The sequence below is a fragment of the Leucopleurus acutus genome (assembly GCF_964270905.1).
Source record: "Leucopleurus acutus genome assembly, chromosome: 10".
In the NCBI taxonomy this organism is placed as follows: domain Eukaryota; kingdom Metazoa; phylum Chordata; class Mammalia; order Artiodactyla; family Delphinidae; genus Leucopleurus; species Leucopleurus acutus.
This window is the reverse complement of record NC_139153.1, coordinates 56,657,504-56,677,482: the sequence shown is the minus strand read 5'-3', so window position 1 is coordinate 56,677,482 and position 19,979 is coordinate 56,657,504. Positions and strand designations below refer to the sequence as shown.

Here is a 19,979-nt window from a genome sequence, read left to right as displayed (position 1 = left end):
GGAAGACGGTGGGAAAGGGACACTGATCTTCCCTGTTTTTGTTTTCCCAGTCTCCATACCCCTGCCCGCCCACCCCTTTTTAATATTACACTGTCGCTGTAGACGTGGGTATGACCGAGCTGGCAGACACAGGGAAGTCTGGTTGGGGCATCAGTGTCTTTGAGCACTGAGACCGGAGTCCTCCCGGGCTCCTGGTGTGAAGCACACAGTGCAAAGGTACCAGTGGAGAGCTCTGGTCCTGCTGTATTGTACACAATGCTATCTGCCTGGGCCCTTCATTTGGAGACTCTTGGTAGCTGGTATAGAAGAGGGACTTAAAGTAGAAACCATTGCTAGTAAGAACAGTTTTGCACATTTACTACAAACATTTTTCTTATTTTTCCTCCAGTAAACAGTAGCATGGAAATGTCTGCGGGAACAAGTAAGTGCAGCTAGGAGGTTCCAAAAAAGACAAAAAAAGTGGCATTATCTAAATAACAATTAAATTAATTAAATTAGAACATTTTCAGTGTTGAAAAGGCATTCCTTGCCCTTCCGGTGGTGTCACTTCTTTTCAGTGGAAGATTCTGTGATGCTCTGAGTTGCGTCACTGTTAGTTTTGTGGATTCATGACAAGTGCTGCTGTCATTTGCCTTGTAATTGAGGATGGCATGTTGCAGGAACACGTGAGCCCCAGAGCAAAGTCTGAACTAACAATGTCAGCTAGTGAAAAAGGTGAAAATTGACTTTCAGGTGATGATAGAATGTTGAGAAGTTAGAGCTTTGGAAATTTTCCCTGGTGGTGTTATCCTGATTCTTCATCTCAGTATAAATTCATGTGACTATAGAGTAGCAAATTCTCAAAATTTGATTTTTTTGTAGGCTTTGGTGCAAATGTATAACATATGCATCATATTGACATTGAGGGAATCACCCTGTAATTTTGTGAATAAAAAGTGCCATATCTATAATATTTGTAGTGTTGAGGGAAACTTTGAAATATGTATAAAATCATAATTAATTAAAAATTGACATTTAATGATAAGTGTGCTACCAAGTGGTATCAGAATTAATTATATATTTTTAAGTCTGTTTTTTTTTGGGGGTGGGCGCTGCATGGCATGCAGGATCTTAGTTCTTTGATCAGGGATAGAACCTGTGCCCCCTGCAGTGGAAGCGCAGAGTCCTAACCACTGGACCTCCAGGGAACTCTCAAGTCTGTTATTTCTGATTTAACACCAAGAGTATAGAAAATCTAAAGCAGTATTTATATGATTCTAGAATTTTCTTTGCCATAGGTTTTAGAAGAATGATCAGAAGGAGTTCTTGCAAGCCATTTAAAAAATGTTTCTGGAGGAATATTATAACCTAGAATTTATAATATAGGTAAATTTAGGTAATCAGTATTATAATTTACTTATGGAAAAAATGGTTCAGTATCACAAAGCTATGTCTTTATTCAGGGAACTAATTTAAAAAATTAGTGCTTTATCTAAGACCACTGCAAGATGTGTAGAGAAAGAGTGGGTTCATCAGGACACATTATAGGTGAGTTGTATAGATTAAAACTGTATGAGTGAAAGGAAGAGATCACATTCTGAAATTGATTATATACAGTAGATCAGCATATCACAGTATTTCTTCTAATCTGTTCAGTAATAATACTGTCAATTACTGATGCCTAAATATGGTTTTCACTGTAGACAAGGAGAAAAGAAGTGTGTGGAGACTGCCCCAGTTTTATTGTCTTCCCTCCAAATAGATACCAGCTTTCCACTCACAGGATGTGTCACAGGCTCTTCAAATTCAGCTTGTCTACCCTGAACCACCTGGGGTTTCTTTTGTCTCCCTGTCTCAGTGAGTGGTCACATCATTTCATTTGGAGCCAGAAAACTGGGAAGCTCGCCTTGACTCATCCTGGTTCCTTAGTCCCCTCAGGTCCCACCACTCCTCCAGAGCCTCCCTCTCAATCTGTCCTTTTCTCTCCACCCATACGTGCAGTTCCTTCTGTATGCTAGTGTTCTTTTTCTCATCTTATAGCAGCTCTGGCAAAGCTAAGGAAAAGGAGAAGGCATAAATCAATAATGTAGGCCAGAGTTCAGCAATCTGTACCCTGGGCAGAATCTGGTAAGGCCTGTAGGCTGTGAATGGTTAGTAACATTTTCAAAGGGTTGTTAAAAATAAATAAATAAATAAAAGGAGTATACATGACTGAGGTGGTTTGTAGCCTACAAAGCTTGAAGTATTTACACTCTGGTCCTTAACAGAAAAAGTTTGTTGACCCCCTGGCATAGGCAGTGAAAATTGGGATACAGTTATAGGTGTAGTAAAGAGCAAGAAGTCATGTGAACGTCTTCATATCATTATTTTGAAATTTTAGATGAAATGGATAGTTTCCTTGAGAAATAGAAACTTACTAAAAACTGCAACTGACTCAAGAATAAATAGAAAGCCCTTAGAAAATTGTATCAGTAGTTAAAACTCTCTTTGCGTCTATCTCCCACACACATACATACTCCCAAACCCTGACTAAACCAGGTACACACACACATGTACACATATACGTGGCAGGATATTGGCTTATGTGATTGACTGTTGGGCAGGTCTGAAATGTGTAGGGCAGGGCGTCAGGAAGGGCAGCTCTGGAACTCTTGGTCATGAGCCAAAGCTATGGTCTGCAGGTGGAATTCTTTAGGAGAATCTCAAGTGCGCTCTGAAGGCTTTTCAACTGATTGAATCAGGCCTACTCAGATTTTCTAGGATGATCTTCCTAAAGTCAACTGATTAAAGATGTTGATCACATCTGCAAAATACCCTCCCAGCAACAGTTTGTGTGAATACCTGGGGACTAGCACCTCACCAAATTGACCCATAAAGCTGACCATCACAGGTGGTTTCTACCAAACTTTCAAAGGACTGGTAATAATCTTGATTTTTATACAAAGGGGTCCAGAGAATACAAAAAGAAGTCCCTAATGTATTGTTTAAATAATGTGACTTTGATACCAAAACAACACAAAGATGGGAGAGTAAAGTCACAGGCAGATCTCAACATGAGGATAACTTCAAAAATTCTAAGCAGAATTTGAGCACTCAAGACAGGTGCTGCTGGTACTCACTGTTCTTCTAAAAGACATAGACAGAATTGAAAAAGAAAGGTACAGAGCTTTCCTGATGATTGTCTATATAGAAATTGGAGGACTTCCCTAGTGGCGCAGTGGTTAAGAATCCGCCTGCCAATGCAGGGGAAACAGGTTTGAGCCCTGGTCCGGGAAGATCCCACATGCTGCAGAGCAACTAAGCCCGTGCACCACAACTACTGAGCCTATGTGCCACAACTGCTGAAGCTTGTGTGCCTAGAAACCACGCACCACAACGAAGAGTAGCCCCTGCTTGCCGCAACTAGATAAAGCCCGTGCGCAGCAATGAAGACCCAACGCAGCAAAAAATAAATACATTTATTTAAAAAAAAGAAATTGGAAGAGAATCTATTGGCAGAGTATTACAATTAATGAGAATTAAGTAAGGTTGTATTGGTTACAAGGACAATATAAAAAATTTAGTTGAACCTACCTACCAGCAATAAATAATTACATATTATTTATGAAAAGATACCTTTCCTGATAGAAATAAATCTAATAAAAGATGAATAGTCTCTTGAAGGAGAAAGTTATAAAACTTCTTGTCTACTTAATTATTTAATTTCTGATAGTTAACTTGTTAAAATCACCCACTGTGAGTATAGATTCGTATCATGTTTTAATGTTAACATATTGTCAATTGAAGTAAAATATATATATATATATATATATATATACATATATATATATATATACACACACAGTGAAATTTACAGATTGTGAGGTTTTTTTTAAAATTTATTTATGGCTGCTTTGGGTCTTCATTGCTGCATGAGGGCTTTCTCTAATTGCGGTGAGTGGGGCTACTCTTCATTGCGGTGCGAAGGCTTCTCGCTGTGGTGCAGCACGGGCTCTAGGCACGCGGGCTTCAGTAGTTGCGCACGTGGGCTTAGTTGCTGCGCGGCAGGTGGGATCTTCCCGGACCAGGGCTCGAACCCAAGTCCCCTGGGTTAGCAGGCAGATTCTTAACCACTGCGCCACCAGGGAAGCCCAGATTGTGAGTTTTGATAAATGCATATACCCAAACAGGACATCCCTCAGAGAATATCCGTCTCAATGCCCATGGATAACTACTGTTCTGATTTTTATCATTGTAGATTAGTTTTGCATGTTCTTTTTTTTTTTCCCAACTAACTTTTGGTGTGTTTTTTAAAATTTTTATTTATTTATTTATTTATTTTGCGGTACATGGGCCTCTCACTGTTGTGCCTCTCCCGTTGCGGGGCACAGGCTCCAGACGTGCAGGCTCAGCGGCCATGGCTCACGGGCCCAGCCGCTCCACGGCATGTGGGATCCTCCCGGACCGGGGCACGAACCCGTGTCCCCTGCATCGGCAGGCGGACTCCCAACCACTACGCCACCAGGGAAGCCCAGTTTTGCATGTTCTTGAATCCTATGGTATGTACTCTTGTGCCTGGCTTCTTTTTCTCAACATAATTTTTGAGATTCACCCAAGTTGAGTAAACCAGTAGTTCATCCTTTTGTAGTGCTAAATAGTATTCAGTGGACATTTAGGTTGTTTCCAGTTTGGGGCTATCATGAATAATGCTTCTATAAACTGATTTGTACAGGTTGTTTTCTGGACATATGTTTTAGTTTATCTTGGGTAAATGAACACCTAGGGAGTGGAAAATAGGCTGGGTGTATATTGAACTTTATAACTTAACAAGCAGGTTTCCAAAGAAGTTTATCATCTCACACTCCCGCCTGCATGTATGAAAGTTCCAGTTGCTCCATGTTTCTTCCTTACATTTGGTGTCATTACTGTTTTTCATTTTAGTCATTCTGGTGGGTGTGAAATGACATCATAGGTTTCATTTGCATTTTCTTAATGACTAATGATTTTGAGCACCTTTTCACGTATATATTTACAGTTTTGTGTATCTTCTTTTTGAAGTGTCCACTATAGCCTTTTGCCTCTTTTTTATTGGGTTGTTTCTATTTTTGTTATTGATAATTAGGAGTTTTTTAATATATTCTAGAGTCAAGTCCTTTGTTAGATACATATATTTTGCCCATTTCTAATTGGATTGTTTTCTTATGGTCGAGGGTAAGCAAGTCTAAATATTCTGCAAATACATAAAGATCTTCTCCTGTGATTTCTTCTAGCAGTTTTTTTCCCTTAACTTTTTATTTTGAAATAATTACAGACTCACAGAAGTTATAAAAAATACTAATGTGTAGAGTCTCTTGTGCCCTTCACCTTGCTTCCTCCAACAGTGAAATCTTACGTAACTGTAGTACAAATATCAAAAGCAGGAAACTTGACGTTGGTACAATACTGTTAACTAGACAGTAGACCTTTTCGGTTTCCACCAGTTTTTATATACATGCATATGTTTGTGTGTATGGTTCTATGCAGTTTTACTCCATGTTCCTGTTCTTAAAGGGAAAGCATTCAGTCTTTTACCATTAAGTATAATGTTAGCTATAGATTATTTGCAGTTTCTTTGTTAGATTGAAGAAGTTCCTTTCTAGTCCTAGTTTACTGAGTTTTGTTTGTTCATTTTTAATGAATAGCGTTGAATTTTATGTTTTTTTTCTGCGTCAATTGATGTGATCTTATGGCTTTCCTTTTTTACACTGTTAATATGATAGATCACATTGGTTGTTTTTCAAATAGTGAACCAACCTTGCATCCTTGGAATGAAGCTCACTTGGTGTGGTGTATTTTTCTTTTTATATATTGCCAGATTTGATTTGCTAATATTTTGTTGAGGATTTTTGCATCTGTATTCATGAAGGATATTAGGGCTTTTTTTAAAAAAAATATTGATTTGCTTTTGGTATCTGAGTAATGCTGTCCTAATAAAATGTGGTGGATTCAACCAACTGCCATTGTGTAATATTGTAGTACCCATGTATTGGAAAAAGTCTGCGTATAAGTGGACCCTCACAGTTCAAACCCGTATTGTTCAAGGGTCAACTGTATTGGTTTGAGACTTTAAATATGAGCATTTATTGCTATAAATTTCCTTGTAAGCACTGCTTCAGCTTTGTCTTACAAATTTTGATATGTTATGCTTTCATTTTTATTCAGGTCAGTGTATTCTTTTACTTCCTCTTTCGACTTATGAATTATTTAGAAGTGTGTCATTTAATTTCCAGGTGTCAGGAGGTTTTCCTGCTATCTTTCTGTTACTACTGTCTGGTTAACTCCATTCCACTTGATTTATCTGTATGGTTTCTGAATTTATTTCTTAGTTTTTTTAAGTGGTTGTTCTAAAGATTACATTATGCATACATAGCTTATCACAGTCTACTAGCATCAACATTTTATCTTTCAAATAAAATGTAGATATCTTACTACCACCGAAGTTGCTTTATCCTCTTTCCTTGATCCGGAAGTCATCTTTAATATTATCTCTATATACATTGAGAATGCTATAATTTTTGCTTCTGTCAAAAATAATCTTTAAAATTCAAGAAAAGAATAGTTAATTACATTTATTCTTTGTGTTGCCCTTTCTTCATTCGTGTTGTTCTGAGTTTCCTTTTGTTAATATTTCCTTCCTGTCTGAATAACTTCCTCTAGCCATTCTTTTACAACAGGTCTGCTGGCAAGAAATTACCTTAGCTTCCTTTCCTCTGAGTTATCTTTATTCTGTCTTCAATCCTGAAAAACATTTTTTCTGGTTATAGAATTTTTGATTGACAGGTCTTTTCTTTTAGTACTCAAAAATACTGTGACACTTCCTTCTGGCCTCTGGTTTCTGAAGAGAAAGCCTTTGTCTTTTGAATTTTTGTTCTGCTATATTTCTCTCTGATGCCTTGAAGATTTTTTTTTTGAATTTTATTTTTTTATACAGCAGTTTCTTATTAGTCATCAATTTTATACACATCAGTGTATAAATGTCAGTCCCAATCGTCCAATTCAGCACACCACCATCCCCTCCCCACCGTGGCTTTCCTCCCTTGGTGTCCATACCTTTGTTCTCTACATCTGTGTCTCAACTTCTGCCCTGCACCTTGAAGATTTTTCTTTCTCATTTTCTGAAGTATGATTATGATTTGTCTGGGTGTGTATTTCTTTAGGTTTTTAACTGTTTTCTTGAATTAATAGGTTTTTGTCTTTTGACTAGTTCGTAAAAGTGTCAGTCATTTCTTCAAATATTTTTTCAGCCCTGCATTCTTTTTACCGCTTTTTCTGAGACTGTGGTAAAATCAATGTTAGATCTTTTCTTCTTGTCTTGCAGGTTCCTGAGCCCCAGTTCATTTTTTAAAAAGCCATTTTCTATTTTATAGATTGGAAGGTTATTATTGAATTATTTTCTAGTCCTCTGACTTTTTATTATGTCATTTCCATTTGATTTTTGTATATTAATCTTGTATCTGGAAGCCTTGCTGAACTCATATACTAGTTCTAGTAACTTTTTGTAGATTCTATTGGATTTTCTATATAGACAATTATATGATCTTTGAGTAACTATGGTTTTATTTTTTCCTTTTCAATCTGGAAGCCTTTTATTTTTCTTGCCTTATTGCACTGGCTAGAACATCCAGTATAATGCTGAATAGAAATGGTAAGAGCAGACTTCTTTATCTTTTGTTCCCTGTTTTAGGAGGAAAACATTCAGTGTTTCACCATTAAATATGATATCAGCAGTGGGTTTTTCTTTAGATGCCGTTTATCCTGTTGAGGAAGTTTCCTTCTGTTCCTACTTTACTGAGGGTTTTAATTAGGAATGGATATTAGGTTTTTGTCAAATGTATTTTCTGTGGCTTGTTGTCATAACCACGTGTCTTTCCTTCTTTAGTTTTTTAATATGATGAATTACATTTCTTGACTTTTGAATATTAAGTGAAGCTTGCAATCCTGGGATAGACCCCACCTAGTCATGAGGTATTATCCTTTTTTGTATTGCTGAATTCAATTTGCTCATCTTTTGTAAAGAGTTTTACATCTGTATTCATGATGGGATATCGGACTGTAGTTTTCTTTTCTTGTAATGTCTTATCAGGTTTTGGTATCAGGGTAATGCTGGCTTCAGAGCAGTTTTCTGAAAGAGTTCATATGGAATTGATATTATTTCTTTCTTAAATGTTTGGCCACATTCACCAGTGAGGCTCTCTGGGTCTGGAATTTTTTTGTGAGAAAGCTTTTAACTACAGATTCAATTTTCTTAATAGATACAGGGCTCTGCTGGTTATATGTCCTTTTGAGTTAGGTTTGGTTATTTGTGTTTTTCAAGGAATTTGTCCACTTCATCTTCGTTGTCAAATTTATTGACCTACATTTAAAGATCACTTAAATACATTATTATTATATAAAAATGTGTATCATTTCTGATCTTTGTGACCTCCCTTTTTTACTGGCAAGGTGGTTTATCAGTTTTAATAATGTTTTCAAAGAACCAGTTTTGGTTTCATTGCTTTTCTTTATCATTTTGCTTGTTTATTTTGGTTTCTATTTCATTGATTTATGCTTAGGTTTTATTATTTCTTTCCTTTGCTTTGTGTTTCTTTATTCTTTTTCTAATTTCTCAAGGTGGAAGATTAAGTCATTGATTTAAGACTATCCGTTTTTTCCAATGTAAACTTTTAGTGCTATAAATTTTTCTATCAGTACTGTTTTAGCTGCCTCACACAAATTTTGATATATTTTCTTTCATTTCAAAATACTTTCTAATTTCCCTTTTCATTTCTTCCTAGACCCATGGGTTATTTTAAAGTGTGTTATTTAGTGTCCAAATGTTTGAAGATTATCAAGAGATCCTTTTGTTACTGATTTCTACTTTAAATACACCGGTGTCAGGGAACATACTTTGTATGATTTGAATTCTTTTACACTTATTAAGATTTGTTTCCTAGCCCAGACTATAGTTTATCTTGGTAAATATTCAGCTGTTATTGAGTGGAGTATTCTATAAACGTTAGGTCAAGTTAGTTGATGATGTTGTTCAAGTACTCTACAGTTTTAACATGTAAATTTAAATGTATGTTTTCTAATATGCCTTATATATTTACACTTGTACATCATGGATTCATTTTATTTGATCAGAATACATTCTCTATTACTTCTTGTGGCAGATTTTATTTTACAAAGAAGGTTACAACAGTATCTTCCCTTTCTCAGGCTCTGTGTGATGTGGCCCTCCCTCCACTGGAGTGTAGGCTGAGCCCAGTGACTTGAAATCAACATATAAGGTAGCAGGAACAAGGCTGCATGGCTTCCACAACAGGCTCAGAAAAGGCCACCTACCCACTGTACCCTGTGTAGGTGATTTGGCCTTTCCAGTCCACACATCAGATAAATATGTGAAGAAAGAAGTCTTCTTGGCAGTAAATCCTCCAGCCCCAGCTTTTGTGGCTATTGAAGTCAGGGCCTGTGGCTGGAGTCTTCCCAGATGAGCCCCAGACACAGAAGCAGAGAAGAGTCACTTCTGCTCTACCTGCCTGAACTCCTGCCCATGGGCTCCCTGTGCATACAGAAGGATTCTTGTTTTCCATCACCACATTGGATTAGTGGCTTGGTTTGTCACACTATGATAAAGATCATTTCTTTTTCGGTGGGGTTGAAAGAGATAAACTTTTCAGTTCTTACATATCTGAAAATATCTTTAATTTCACTCTTAATTGGCTCTGGAATTCTTGGATATAAAGTAATTCTTTCTGAGAACTTTGATGTTATTTCGTCATTATCTTCTTGCATCCACATCTTGCCTGTGAAACACGATGTAAATCTGGTCCTGTTCCTCTGTGTGGTGATTTTTTTTTCCCCTTTAGAAGCTTTTAGGATTTTTGAGCTTCAGATATTTCATCAAAGTGCATTTAGGTGACCTATGATTTGTTTCTTTCTGAGAACTCATGTCTTTTTATTTGCTTCAGTATATTATATTTATTTGAAAATCTTATTTTCTTTACTCTTTTCACCCTCTTAGGAGTTGTTTACTTCTTGATTAATTACAGTTGGGTTCTCCTTTTCACTGTGTTGTCCTTCAACAAATTTAGGTGATTCTTGGCTGTTTGGTTGTTGCTGATTTTGTTTGCTTTTTGAGATGCCCTCTTACCCTCTCTACAAATACTGTATCACTTCATAACTGCATCCAGAGGGTGTTGGGAACCAGGAAAAGTTTAGGGGTTCCTGGTCTTAAGTGTCACTAGATAGATACTGAGAGACTTTCTGATCTTATGGAGATAAGTGCCTGTATTTACTTATTTTACCTGTGGTCTGAAGGCAGCAGAAGAGTGACCTCCTTTGGCTCCTGCTGTGGTATTTCCACCACTAATGCTTTGGTTTCCTCTAGGGATGTCTCCTTCTCCCCGTTTCTGCTGCTTCAGAGCGTGGAGCATGCTTCCTACCTTTTTTTTTTTTTTTTTCTTTTATGCGTTACGCGGGCCTCTCACTGCTGTGGCCTCTCCCGTTGCGGAGCACAGGCTCCGGACGCACAGGCTCAGCGGCCATGGCTCACGGGCCCAGCCACTCCGTGGCATGTGGGATCTTCCCGGACCGGGGCACGAACCCGTGTCCCCTGCATCGGCAGGCGGACTCTCAAGCATTGCGCCGCCAGGGAAGCCCGCTTCCTACTTTTGGTATCAGTTTTTTCCTGGGAAAAAACTCTGGGGATAAGATTGCCTCCTTTAATCTGATCTCATCTGCCTTTTGCCTTTCAGAATTCCTGATCATTTGGAGGATACTTACCCCTTTGGATTTCAGGGTTCTCTAGGAATTTGAGGAGCAGGTGGGAGTTTGGAGCAGGTGCTCCGGCTGCTGTGTTAGTCTAACTGAGGTAGTTCTATTTAAAGTGCACAGAAACCTCCTGTAGTTTGTTTTTCTATGCACACGAGTTCCACTTTTTCTTCTTCTGCCAGCTCTTTCTTAAGCTACCCTTGTTACTGGGTGGAGAAACTACTCACTTGTCTCTTAATCTTGGATCTCTTCATCTATCCTTGGATCTCAGTACTGTATTGCTAAAAATCCTCTTTTTGTGGATTATATGAATTAAAAAATTATAACACTTTATGACTTTAATTTTGCCAAGACTACATGGAATGTGTTATCAAATAAAAGTGTTGCAACATAGTTTGCAGAATGTTTTAGAAAGATGTTGCCTACACCCTCACATTTTTTCTTTTGTATATAAAACAATATTTAGAATGATTTTCAGTGACTAAAGAGTCACAATTTCATGAGGTCATAGAAGAGTCACTTTTTAATATATTTGCCTAGGCTTTTATTTTAAGTAGACCAGAGTGCTTATTTTTCCCCTAAACTGGTGATTTACCTGAGACTTTACTATATTAAAGGAAGATCTTTTTTTTTTTTCAGAGCAGCATCTCAGACATGTCGAAAAAGATGTTTTGATCCCCAAAATAATGAGAGAAAAGGCCCGAGAGAGATGTTCTGAACAAGTTCAAGGTAGGATTCAAATATTCATATGAAGATCAAATACGTTTTTTATAACATGATCTGAATTTAATCCTTAGCCTTGGAATCAAGTAGTCAATGAATTAATATGTATGAATTGCTTCTTACCCTTTCACTCAGATACCAGTATTTCAGCTTTCAGAACTTCCAGGCAGTGTTCAATTCATTTACAATTTAGAAATATTCTCCCAGATTCCTAGTAAAAAGCATTTTTTTCCAGATGTACAGTTATATATAGAGAAAAACTTGTATTCATATTTTGGAGAAACAAGTTATTCTGGTGATTCTGATAGGGAAAAAAGAAACATCAAATGTAATGTGTGCCTGTTTTTCCTCTATCAACATATTCATATAGGAATATAGTCTAAGATGATTTTCTTTGGCATTGTTGTCTATTATTGAATTGTTAATGGAATCTTGGTACTTACAAGTCTTTTAAAAACTTTTCTATATTCTACATTTCTGAGCAGAAGATATTTATGTAAATGCATGCACTAGACACCCACATATGCATGTATTCTTTGAAAAATGTTTTAATATAAAATATGCCTGTATTCTATAAATCTAGAGATATGTTGATTAATATGTAATATTATAGTGAAAAATACAAAGGCATAGAAGATGAAAAATGAGGCCATAAATGATGGGTAATTAGAAAAGCAGATAGCAGTATTATTGTAGAAATGTTTTTTTAATAAAAATCTTCCTCTTGGGGGCTTCCCTGGTGGCGCAGTGGTTGAGAATCTGCCTGCTAATGCAGGGGACACGGGTTCGAGCCCTGATCTGGGAAGATCCCACATGCCGCGGAGCAACTAGGCCTGTGAGCCACAACTACTGAGCCTGCGCGTCTGGAGCCTGTGCTCCGCAACAAGAGAGGCCGCGATAGTGAGAGGCCCGCGCATCGCGATGAAGAGTTGCCCCCGCTTGCCACAACTAGAGAAAGCCCTCGCACAGAAATGAAGACTCAACACAGCCAAAAATAAATAAGTAAATAAATTAAAAAAAAAATCTTCCTCTTGGAATATCCATGGCAAAGAAACAGTGGTAAAATTGTGCTGATGTGGACTGTTTTCCCAGCATCCCTTGTAGCCTTCATTGAGGGACCACAGTAATGCTTAGTGGGGCTGATGGGCTGCAGTGCCCGGCAAGTTTCTCCGCGGGAAGCCAGGCTGTGTCAGCTGTAGTTTGGGGACTGTGTCAATAACATTTGGGTGCTAGGCACATTTCTGTCCCTTAGATGCTATCTCCTTAGAGAATGACCTCTGGGACTGATGGACAAAGGCAATAAAAGAATAGTTCCTCAGAATTGACATTGTGTGATGGTCATTTCTTTTTCTTAAATGATTTATCATGAGCTATTCCCATTTTAAATCCACCTGTAAATCAGGTTTGAATTAAATCCATCTGTAAATAAATTTATTAACAAGTTATCAGTAATTTATTAGTATCATTTGATGGTCTTCTTTCATTATGAATTAGTTGTATAATCAGAGCACCTTCCTTTCCCCCACCCCCAGATGTCAGGAGAAGTTACTCCGTTGGCACCTGCGGGTAGGGTTCAGTGCACACCTGGCGTCAGCGGGTGTCATGCTGATGGTCTCAAGAGGTAACCCTCCACCTGCCTCATAGGACTTTAAAAAAATATCCTGATTCAGGTGAGGGAGGATAAAACTTAAAAATGGATAATAAAATTATAGGGTTTTGTAACATGTTATTCTGATATCTAGAATGAAAGAAAGCTAGATAACTCAATTATAGATTTCTTACATGATTCAGATGAAAATGTGAAATGGTCGAGTTTGGGTTTCAGAACTACCTTTGCTTTGCTCTTAGGCAATGAAACTTTGGTCTTTGAAATGAAAGAAATAGAGTATAACTTTAAAATATTTGCGTTACACACCTATTACTTTGTAATGGTACAGAAAAGAAAATGTTTAGTTTTTGCTTCTTTATCAAAACTTAAGTTGCTTAGGATGTTGATCTTTTTTTTTTTTTAACCATACTTAAAATCTTCTGAAGACTGAAAGCATCTTAAAATTTGAGATCCATTTGAGTTATTTCAATGCATTTGTCCCTACTAGAACACGTTATAACAAGTGATCTTTGAGTATTTGAATTTTTATAGATATCATATATCGATTTTTTGTCAGGCCATATGGTCCAAAACAGTGTTTTAGAATCTAAAATTGATTATTTTATAAAAGAATGATCTTCCTGTTTAACCATGTGAACTAGGACAGAACATAAACTGGCATTGCTCAAGTGGGAGCAGAACAGCTACGTTTAAACTGAACAATAAGACGGAATTTAGAATCAGAACACTTCCATTGTGGTTTATTTACTGTTTATAGCCTTTGTTTTATTAAATAATTACAGGATTTTACATAAAAGCATTATGCATCCTAATTGTACAGTTCTTGAGTAAAGATATAGGAATTCTAATAAGTGATCTGATTTTCTGTTAAATTCCTGAAACATGATTATGTAGGAAAGCTTTTCTGTTTGATTTTATTTTATTTTTTCATGTCATTTCAGCCTGGCTGATCATAAGAATTGGGTCAGGCTGCCAGCAACTTAGGTTTGTGAAGGGAATGGAACAGCTTTTCCAGTGACAAAGAGAAATGAAATCACTTTCAATGAAAAAAAGGATGCCTCATTATAGTCACCAACAGCAGTTATTGACAGCTACACTTCCTATTAACAAGGAGCATTTAACTAAGAGTTTGGCTGTTGGATCTTTGGACTTGATCTAATTTGCTAGCATTAATTAGTTTCTTTTGAGCACAGACACTTGGTGCTCACAGCTATAGATTTGGAGGGCTAATTAGGATAGAAAATTGAACAGAATGGGGTAAGGCATTAACCTTCAGCCATTACCAGCTGGGACACTGATAAAGACCACAGCATCCAAATGCTCCCTATTGATGTGAGAGTACCCTAATGAATATCAATTTCAGCCAGGTTGCTATATTCTTACTAGTTCTCTCTTCATTATAAGTTTTAACCAGCTTCCCTGATCTCTTCATTATCTATATGTACACTATTGGGTTTTTACTCTACACTGATTTAGTCTGCATTGCACATTTCACCTTATGTTTAAACACACTTAAAATTTGTCTTAAGTAGTGGATAATGTTTAGAATGTTTCATTGTTATAGCCCCTGATACTTCTAAAATTTAACTTTTATCTATAATTACAAGATTCTAATTCTACAGTTAATTTTTATGAAGTCATGGTAACCTTGCCATTTCCATATAATGAAAATTATAACCTGAAACAAGAAAGTCTCAGCTTTCGGGTGACAGTTAAGCAGTGTTTGTAGTAAACTGGTGTCAACTTGAGAATCTTTGTCTTTATAAAATAGATTTTTTTTGTTTCCTTTTGAAGAGAAAAAGAATGCTCATCACTTTTTCCTTTATAACTTAGTTTTGATTTGATGAGTAAAGATGGCTTGACTTGGGGATTAGATACAGAATTGAGAATCTGGATCTCACTACTACATAAGCTTTCACAAGATTATAAACTCTGTTGGTAAAGCATACATCAAAAGAAAGGCAGTTGAACAATGGATTTAAATAGAAACCTTCATAATGTTCTTCTTTTGCCAGTGGTATTAGTGGCAGTGAGTAGAGCCACTAAAATAAACGACCAAAGTAACACAATGAATGCTGAATACGCTGGGAATGGTACAGAAGAAAAATTCTAGAATGGCCAGTCTCTGCCTTTCTCCCCTCAGTCTCCCCACCTCCCAAAAGCGAAAACAGAAGTCCCCTTCCATCAAGTGTGATGGTGGAATCATTGCTTTTTCTTGAATCGGGGACTTACCAATGTGTAGTGTTTTAGGAGGATGGTTTGATGACCTCTGGAGGCTACTTCCTGCTCTGTGACTTTTCCCATGTGTTTGACTCTTCACTAATTTAATGATTTATATTTTCTATGTTAGTAATATTTTTAAAAATATTGTTTGTTCATACATAATGGTAAAGTATGCATTCTAGTGCTATAAATTTTTTTTTTCTGGAAATAGAGCCTTCATAAGAAAAAGAGTTACCGAATTGCTGTGTTTTGTAAAAATTCATTGTATTTCTTTGCTTTTTTGAAATGCATAATTGGCATTTGATATAACATCTCTATGCTGAGTAAAGAAGTTTGCCTTAAAAATAGTAAGAACCCTTTTTTCTTTTTGTTATGACAGATCAAGACCAGAAAAGTACTTTGACATCAGGGGTGGCCTGGAACTTTCTTTAACCCGGATATATTCTCCAACTCACTCCTTTCATCCCTTGGGCCTTCTTTTATCATATTTCAATGTTTCTTTTGTATCATTGTTTTCTGTGGCAGTCTTTTTGATCTACTGGCCAATAGGTAGGATTGGTTCTAAAGGAATTGTATAAAGTATAAGGAAGCATGGATTGTTTATTTGACACATCACAGAACTGTCGTTAAATAACACAGAAGCTTGATAAAATGCCTGCCGTCTTTATCAGTCACACACAACTGAAATATGTTATATTTTGCTAAATTCCAAAGATGGATGAATTAACAAAAAAAGAAATTCAAATTAAGAATGCTTAGGATATTCTTTTTTTTTTTTTTTTTTTTTTGCGGTTCGCAGGCCTCTCACTGTTGTGGCCTCTCCCCTTGCGGAGCACAGGCTCTGGATGCGCAGGCTCAGCGGCCATGGCTCACGGGCCCAGCCACTCCGCAGCATGTGGAATCTTCCTGGACCGGGGCACGAACTCGTGTCCCCTGCATCGGCAGGTGGACTCTCAACCACTGCGCCACCGGGGAAGCCCCAGGATCTTCTTTAGGATATTTGCAGGCAGAGAACTATCAAGACATCATTAAAACAAATTGGAGGGCTGCAGACTGTAAATGGTCAAAGTAATCAATCTTCTATCCAACTCTGTTACTTGAACCTGCCCAGAGCTTTTCATTTGTTGTTTGAATTGTACGTGTATTATCACATGTATTTTTGCCATTTAACCGGTTCACCAATGTTAAGTTACACTGATGTAGAGATTCAACACATCTTTAGACTGGTTTGGATATGTTAGGAGGATAATATATAAAATCACAAAATATGAGTATCTTTTATGTATAAGAGTATGTTATATATTCTAAGAAATATAAAGAGATTTAAGGCACAAGTCCTCTTCTTTGGACCTACACTGGTCTGTGTCAGGGTCCGCAAGACCACCCCTGAGTTCGGTGATTTCCTACAAAGACTCATAGTACTAAGCATATAGTCATACTGATGGCTAAGATTTATTAGAGCAAAACCAGCAAAGGGAAGAGGCACATGGGACGAAGTCCAGAGGAAACCAGGTGCAAGCTTCCTAGAGTTCTCTCCTGGTAGAGTCACTCAGCGTGAGTTTAATTCCACCATGGTTGAATTGTGACAACGTGTAAAATGTCTCCGGGGGAACTTGTTAGAGACTCGGTCCTCAGACTTTTAACTGGGAGTCAGTCAACGTGGCAGCCTCTGCATAGTATGTACCAAAATTCCAGACTCCCAGAAGGAAAGCAGGTGTTGAACACAAACCACGTGGTTTACCCAGACAGTTTAGGCGCAGTGAGCAGCTCTCATCAATTAGGGAATGGTGGGAATGCTTCCCAAATCCAGGTTCTGACACCAGCTTAGGGCCAGCCTTGTAAGCAGGCCTGTCTAAGGAGAGCGGTGTCAGGCCTGCCATGGTAACTCTTTTCTGCACATGGACACAGTAAAAGTTATTATGTATTTAATAACTTTATAATACTTAATTAAATAATTGTGTTCAATCAAAGTTATTATGTATGTCTGTTGGGCTGATGTCATGCCAGTGGCATCACGAATAATAGACCTCTGTCAGTCACAAGTACAGCTGAATGATTTTTAAAACTGAACAAAGTATATGATATGGTCATTGCTCATTGACTTAGTAGTTCTCAGTTACATTTATTAATTCACACTTCTGTTGTAGGACTTAATGATTGTCTTGACTTATTGGTATTGTTTCTGAATAATGGCAATTTTGTAATAAAATTATCTGTAATTGGACATTAGTACTCCTCTTGAATAAAATGGCTAGTTCTTCTTTCACAAAGGTGCAGTATGTTTTAGTTTTAGAAGTTAAGTTAAATTTTTTTTTGAATTTTATTTATTTTTTTTATACAGCAGGTTCTTATTTGTTATCCATTTTATACATATTAGTGTATATATGTCAATCCCAATTTCCCAGTTCATCACCCACCCACCCCACTTTCAGCTAAATCTTTAATTGACTAAATTAGCAGGGAATATTGTCAGAGCAGATGAATCTAGTGTTTTTAACAACTGATTTATGCAACTCATCTCTGAAGGTATAAGAGTGAAAAGTCTACATTTGAACACAAAACCAAAAAATTACATGGCTTGAAACTTAGAAGTATTTGTTAAAATGAGTAAATATTATTAATAAAAATGTGAGTTATAACTTCTATCAGTATTAACAAGTTTGTATTATTTTCCTAGTTTCCTAGCTATTCGACTTTCAATTATTTTGCTACTGTAATAGACTTAAATCCTTTCATCTTATGAGCAATTAATCCAAAACTAAGTGTCATCTTTAAACAGTACCATGCCCTTGTATGTAAAATCTGAGTACGAGATCACACTTCATTTAAGCTATCTGATGATCCTTGAGTTGTGATTGGGATTCTAATCAGAGCCTGTGACTGGTAAACTTCTTGCAAATACACACAAATAGTTATATTTTTACTAAATACATTCTTAGAGAAATCTTGTATGTCTGCGGAAAATAAAGGGGAAGTTTGGTTTGTACAGAACCCTGGAATGCGCTAGATTGGTAGGTTTAGAACTATTTAAAAAATAATCAGTTCTTTTTGGGATGGGGCTAGAATTTGTTTCAAACTGTAATGTCTAAAACAGATAAAAGCAGTATTTTTGTGTGTATTATTACAAGTTACTGATTTTGTTACATTTACAGTCAGTACATGAAAACAAATATTTTCAGGAAGCAAATTTGAAATCAGATGTTATAACAGTTGTTGCCTAGTATGTATCTCCCAGTTAATTTTTGTGGTTCAGTTTTTTGAGGGATGCAAAATATAGAGTAAATCCTAAATCACATAAGGAAGTAGTTCCAAATAGTAATGATTTCTTATGATTTATTCAGATTTTCAGAGTATTGTTCAATTAAATAGATAAAATAGAAAAATTTTGTTCTGAGGCCCATAAACAAGTTTTTCTGGCATCATATTTTACTATATTGGCTGTCTCCAAAGTGTTAGCATTTGATGATACTATTTGCATATGTTTTAGTGTTGGTCAATTATTACATGACTAAAAATATATTTTTACAAAGCCAAAACGGAATTTTCAGATTCTCTTAGGCACTTGAATGGATCCTTAGGGTTATGTGGAACGTGGTCATTCAAAAACATTTACTGAGTATTTCCCACTTAGTAGTCACCATTATATGAACAGTAAATAAAACAGACAAAGACATTTGCCATGATAGCCCTTAGGTTTCAGGGAAGGAGGGAGATAAATATTGTAAGTTATTATAAGTAAATATAAGTGACCTGGAGAATAATAAAGTTATTATTATTATAAGTAAGGCAGTGGGGAGGGTGCTGGTGTTAGAAGGGGCTGCAGGTTTTTGTTTGTTGTTTTTTGTGGTACGTGGGCCTCTCACTGTTGTGGCCTCTCCCGCTGCGGAGCACAGGCTCCGGCCGCGAAGGCTCAGCGGCCGTGACTCACGGGCCCAGCCTCTCCGCGGCATGTGGGATCTTCCCGGACCGGGGCACGAACCTGCGTCCCCTGCATCGGCAGGCGGACTCTCAACCACTGTACCACCAGGGAATCCCCGGGGCTGCAGTTTTTAGTAGGTGGTCAGCATGGGTCTCACTAAGATGGTGACATTTGAACAGAATTCTTGAGGTGAAGGAGGTGAAGGAGTGAGATGTGCAGTATCTCTGGGAGGAATGATGTGAGCAGGAGTAGCACGTGAAAAGATGCTGAGGCACTGGATGCGGCTGGCATGTTTGAGGAGCACCAGAAAGGTCCCTGTGGTTAGGGTGGGATGAGTGAGGAGGAGAGCGGGAAGTGAGTGTTCCGGAGGGTGACAGTGGATAGAATCAGGGTCTTGTGGAAACTGAGGAGCCAAATGAAAGGTAGTGATGGCTTAGAGCAGTGGAAGGAGACGGGGTCTGATCTGCAATGTGCTAGCATCCCTCGCCGCTGCATTAAGAGTAGATGGGATGGGGCAAGGGCAGACCAGGGATGGCAGTTTAGGGATGTTACTGTGATGGTCCACCTGATAGAGGGTGGTGAAGTGGAGGGGTAGTAATGGTGGAGATGGTGAGACTGAGCACACCCAGGGTGTATTTTGAAGACAGAGTTAAGAGAGAAAGAGACGACTCCCTGTTTCTTGTCCTGAGCAAGTAATGGATGGAGTTGTGGTTAACAGAGACGGGGAAGCCTGTGTGTGGAGAAATTTTATTATTT

At 37.5% G+C, this 19,979-nt stretch overlaps 1 protein-coding gene across 4 annotated transcripts in view; it reads left to right on the top strand.

Annotated features, from left to right (window-relative positions):
- Positions 1-19,979, top strand: part of CMC1 (C-X9-C motif containing 1) — a 76,634-nt gene that overhangs the window by 10,143 nt on the left and 46,512 nt on the right. Inside the window, exons 1-2 of one of the 4 annotated variants that reach the window (XM_082848558.1) lie at positions 4,465-4,517; positions 11,389-11,478. In XM_082848558.1, the coding sequence (XP_082704684.1) occupies positions 11,436-11,478 (43 nt within the window). In that variant the 5' untranslated portion in view covers positions 4,465-4,517; positions 11,389-11,435. Of the gene's footprint in view, positions 1-4,464; positions 4,518-10,768; positions 10,850-11,388; positions 11,479-19,979 lie in introns of those variants that run through there. The other 3 variants (XM_082848561.1, XM_082848560.1, XM_082848559.1) reach the window with 3 other exon arrangements.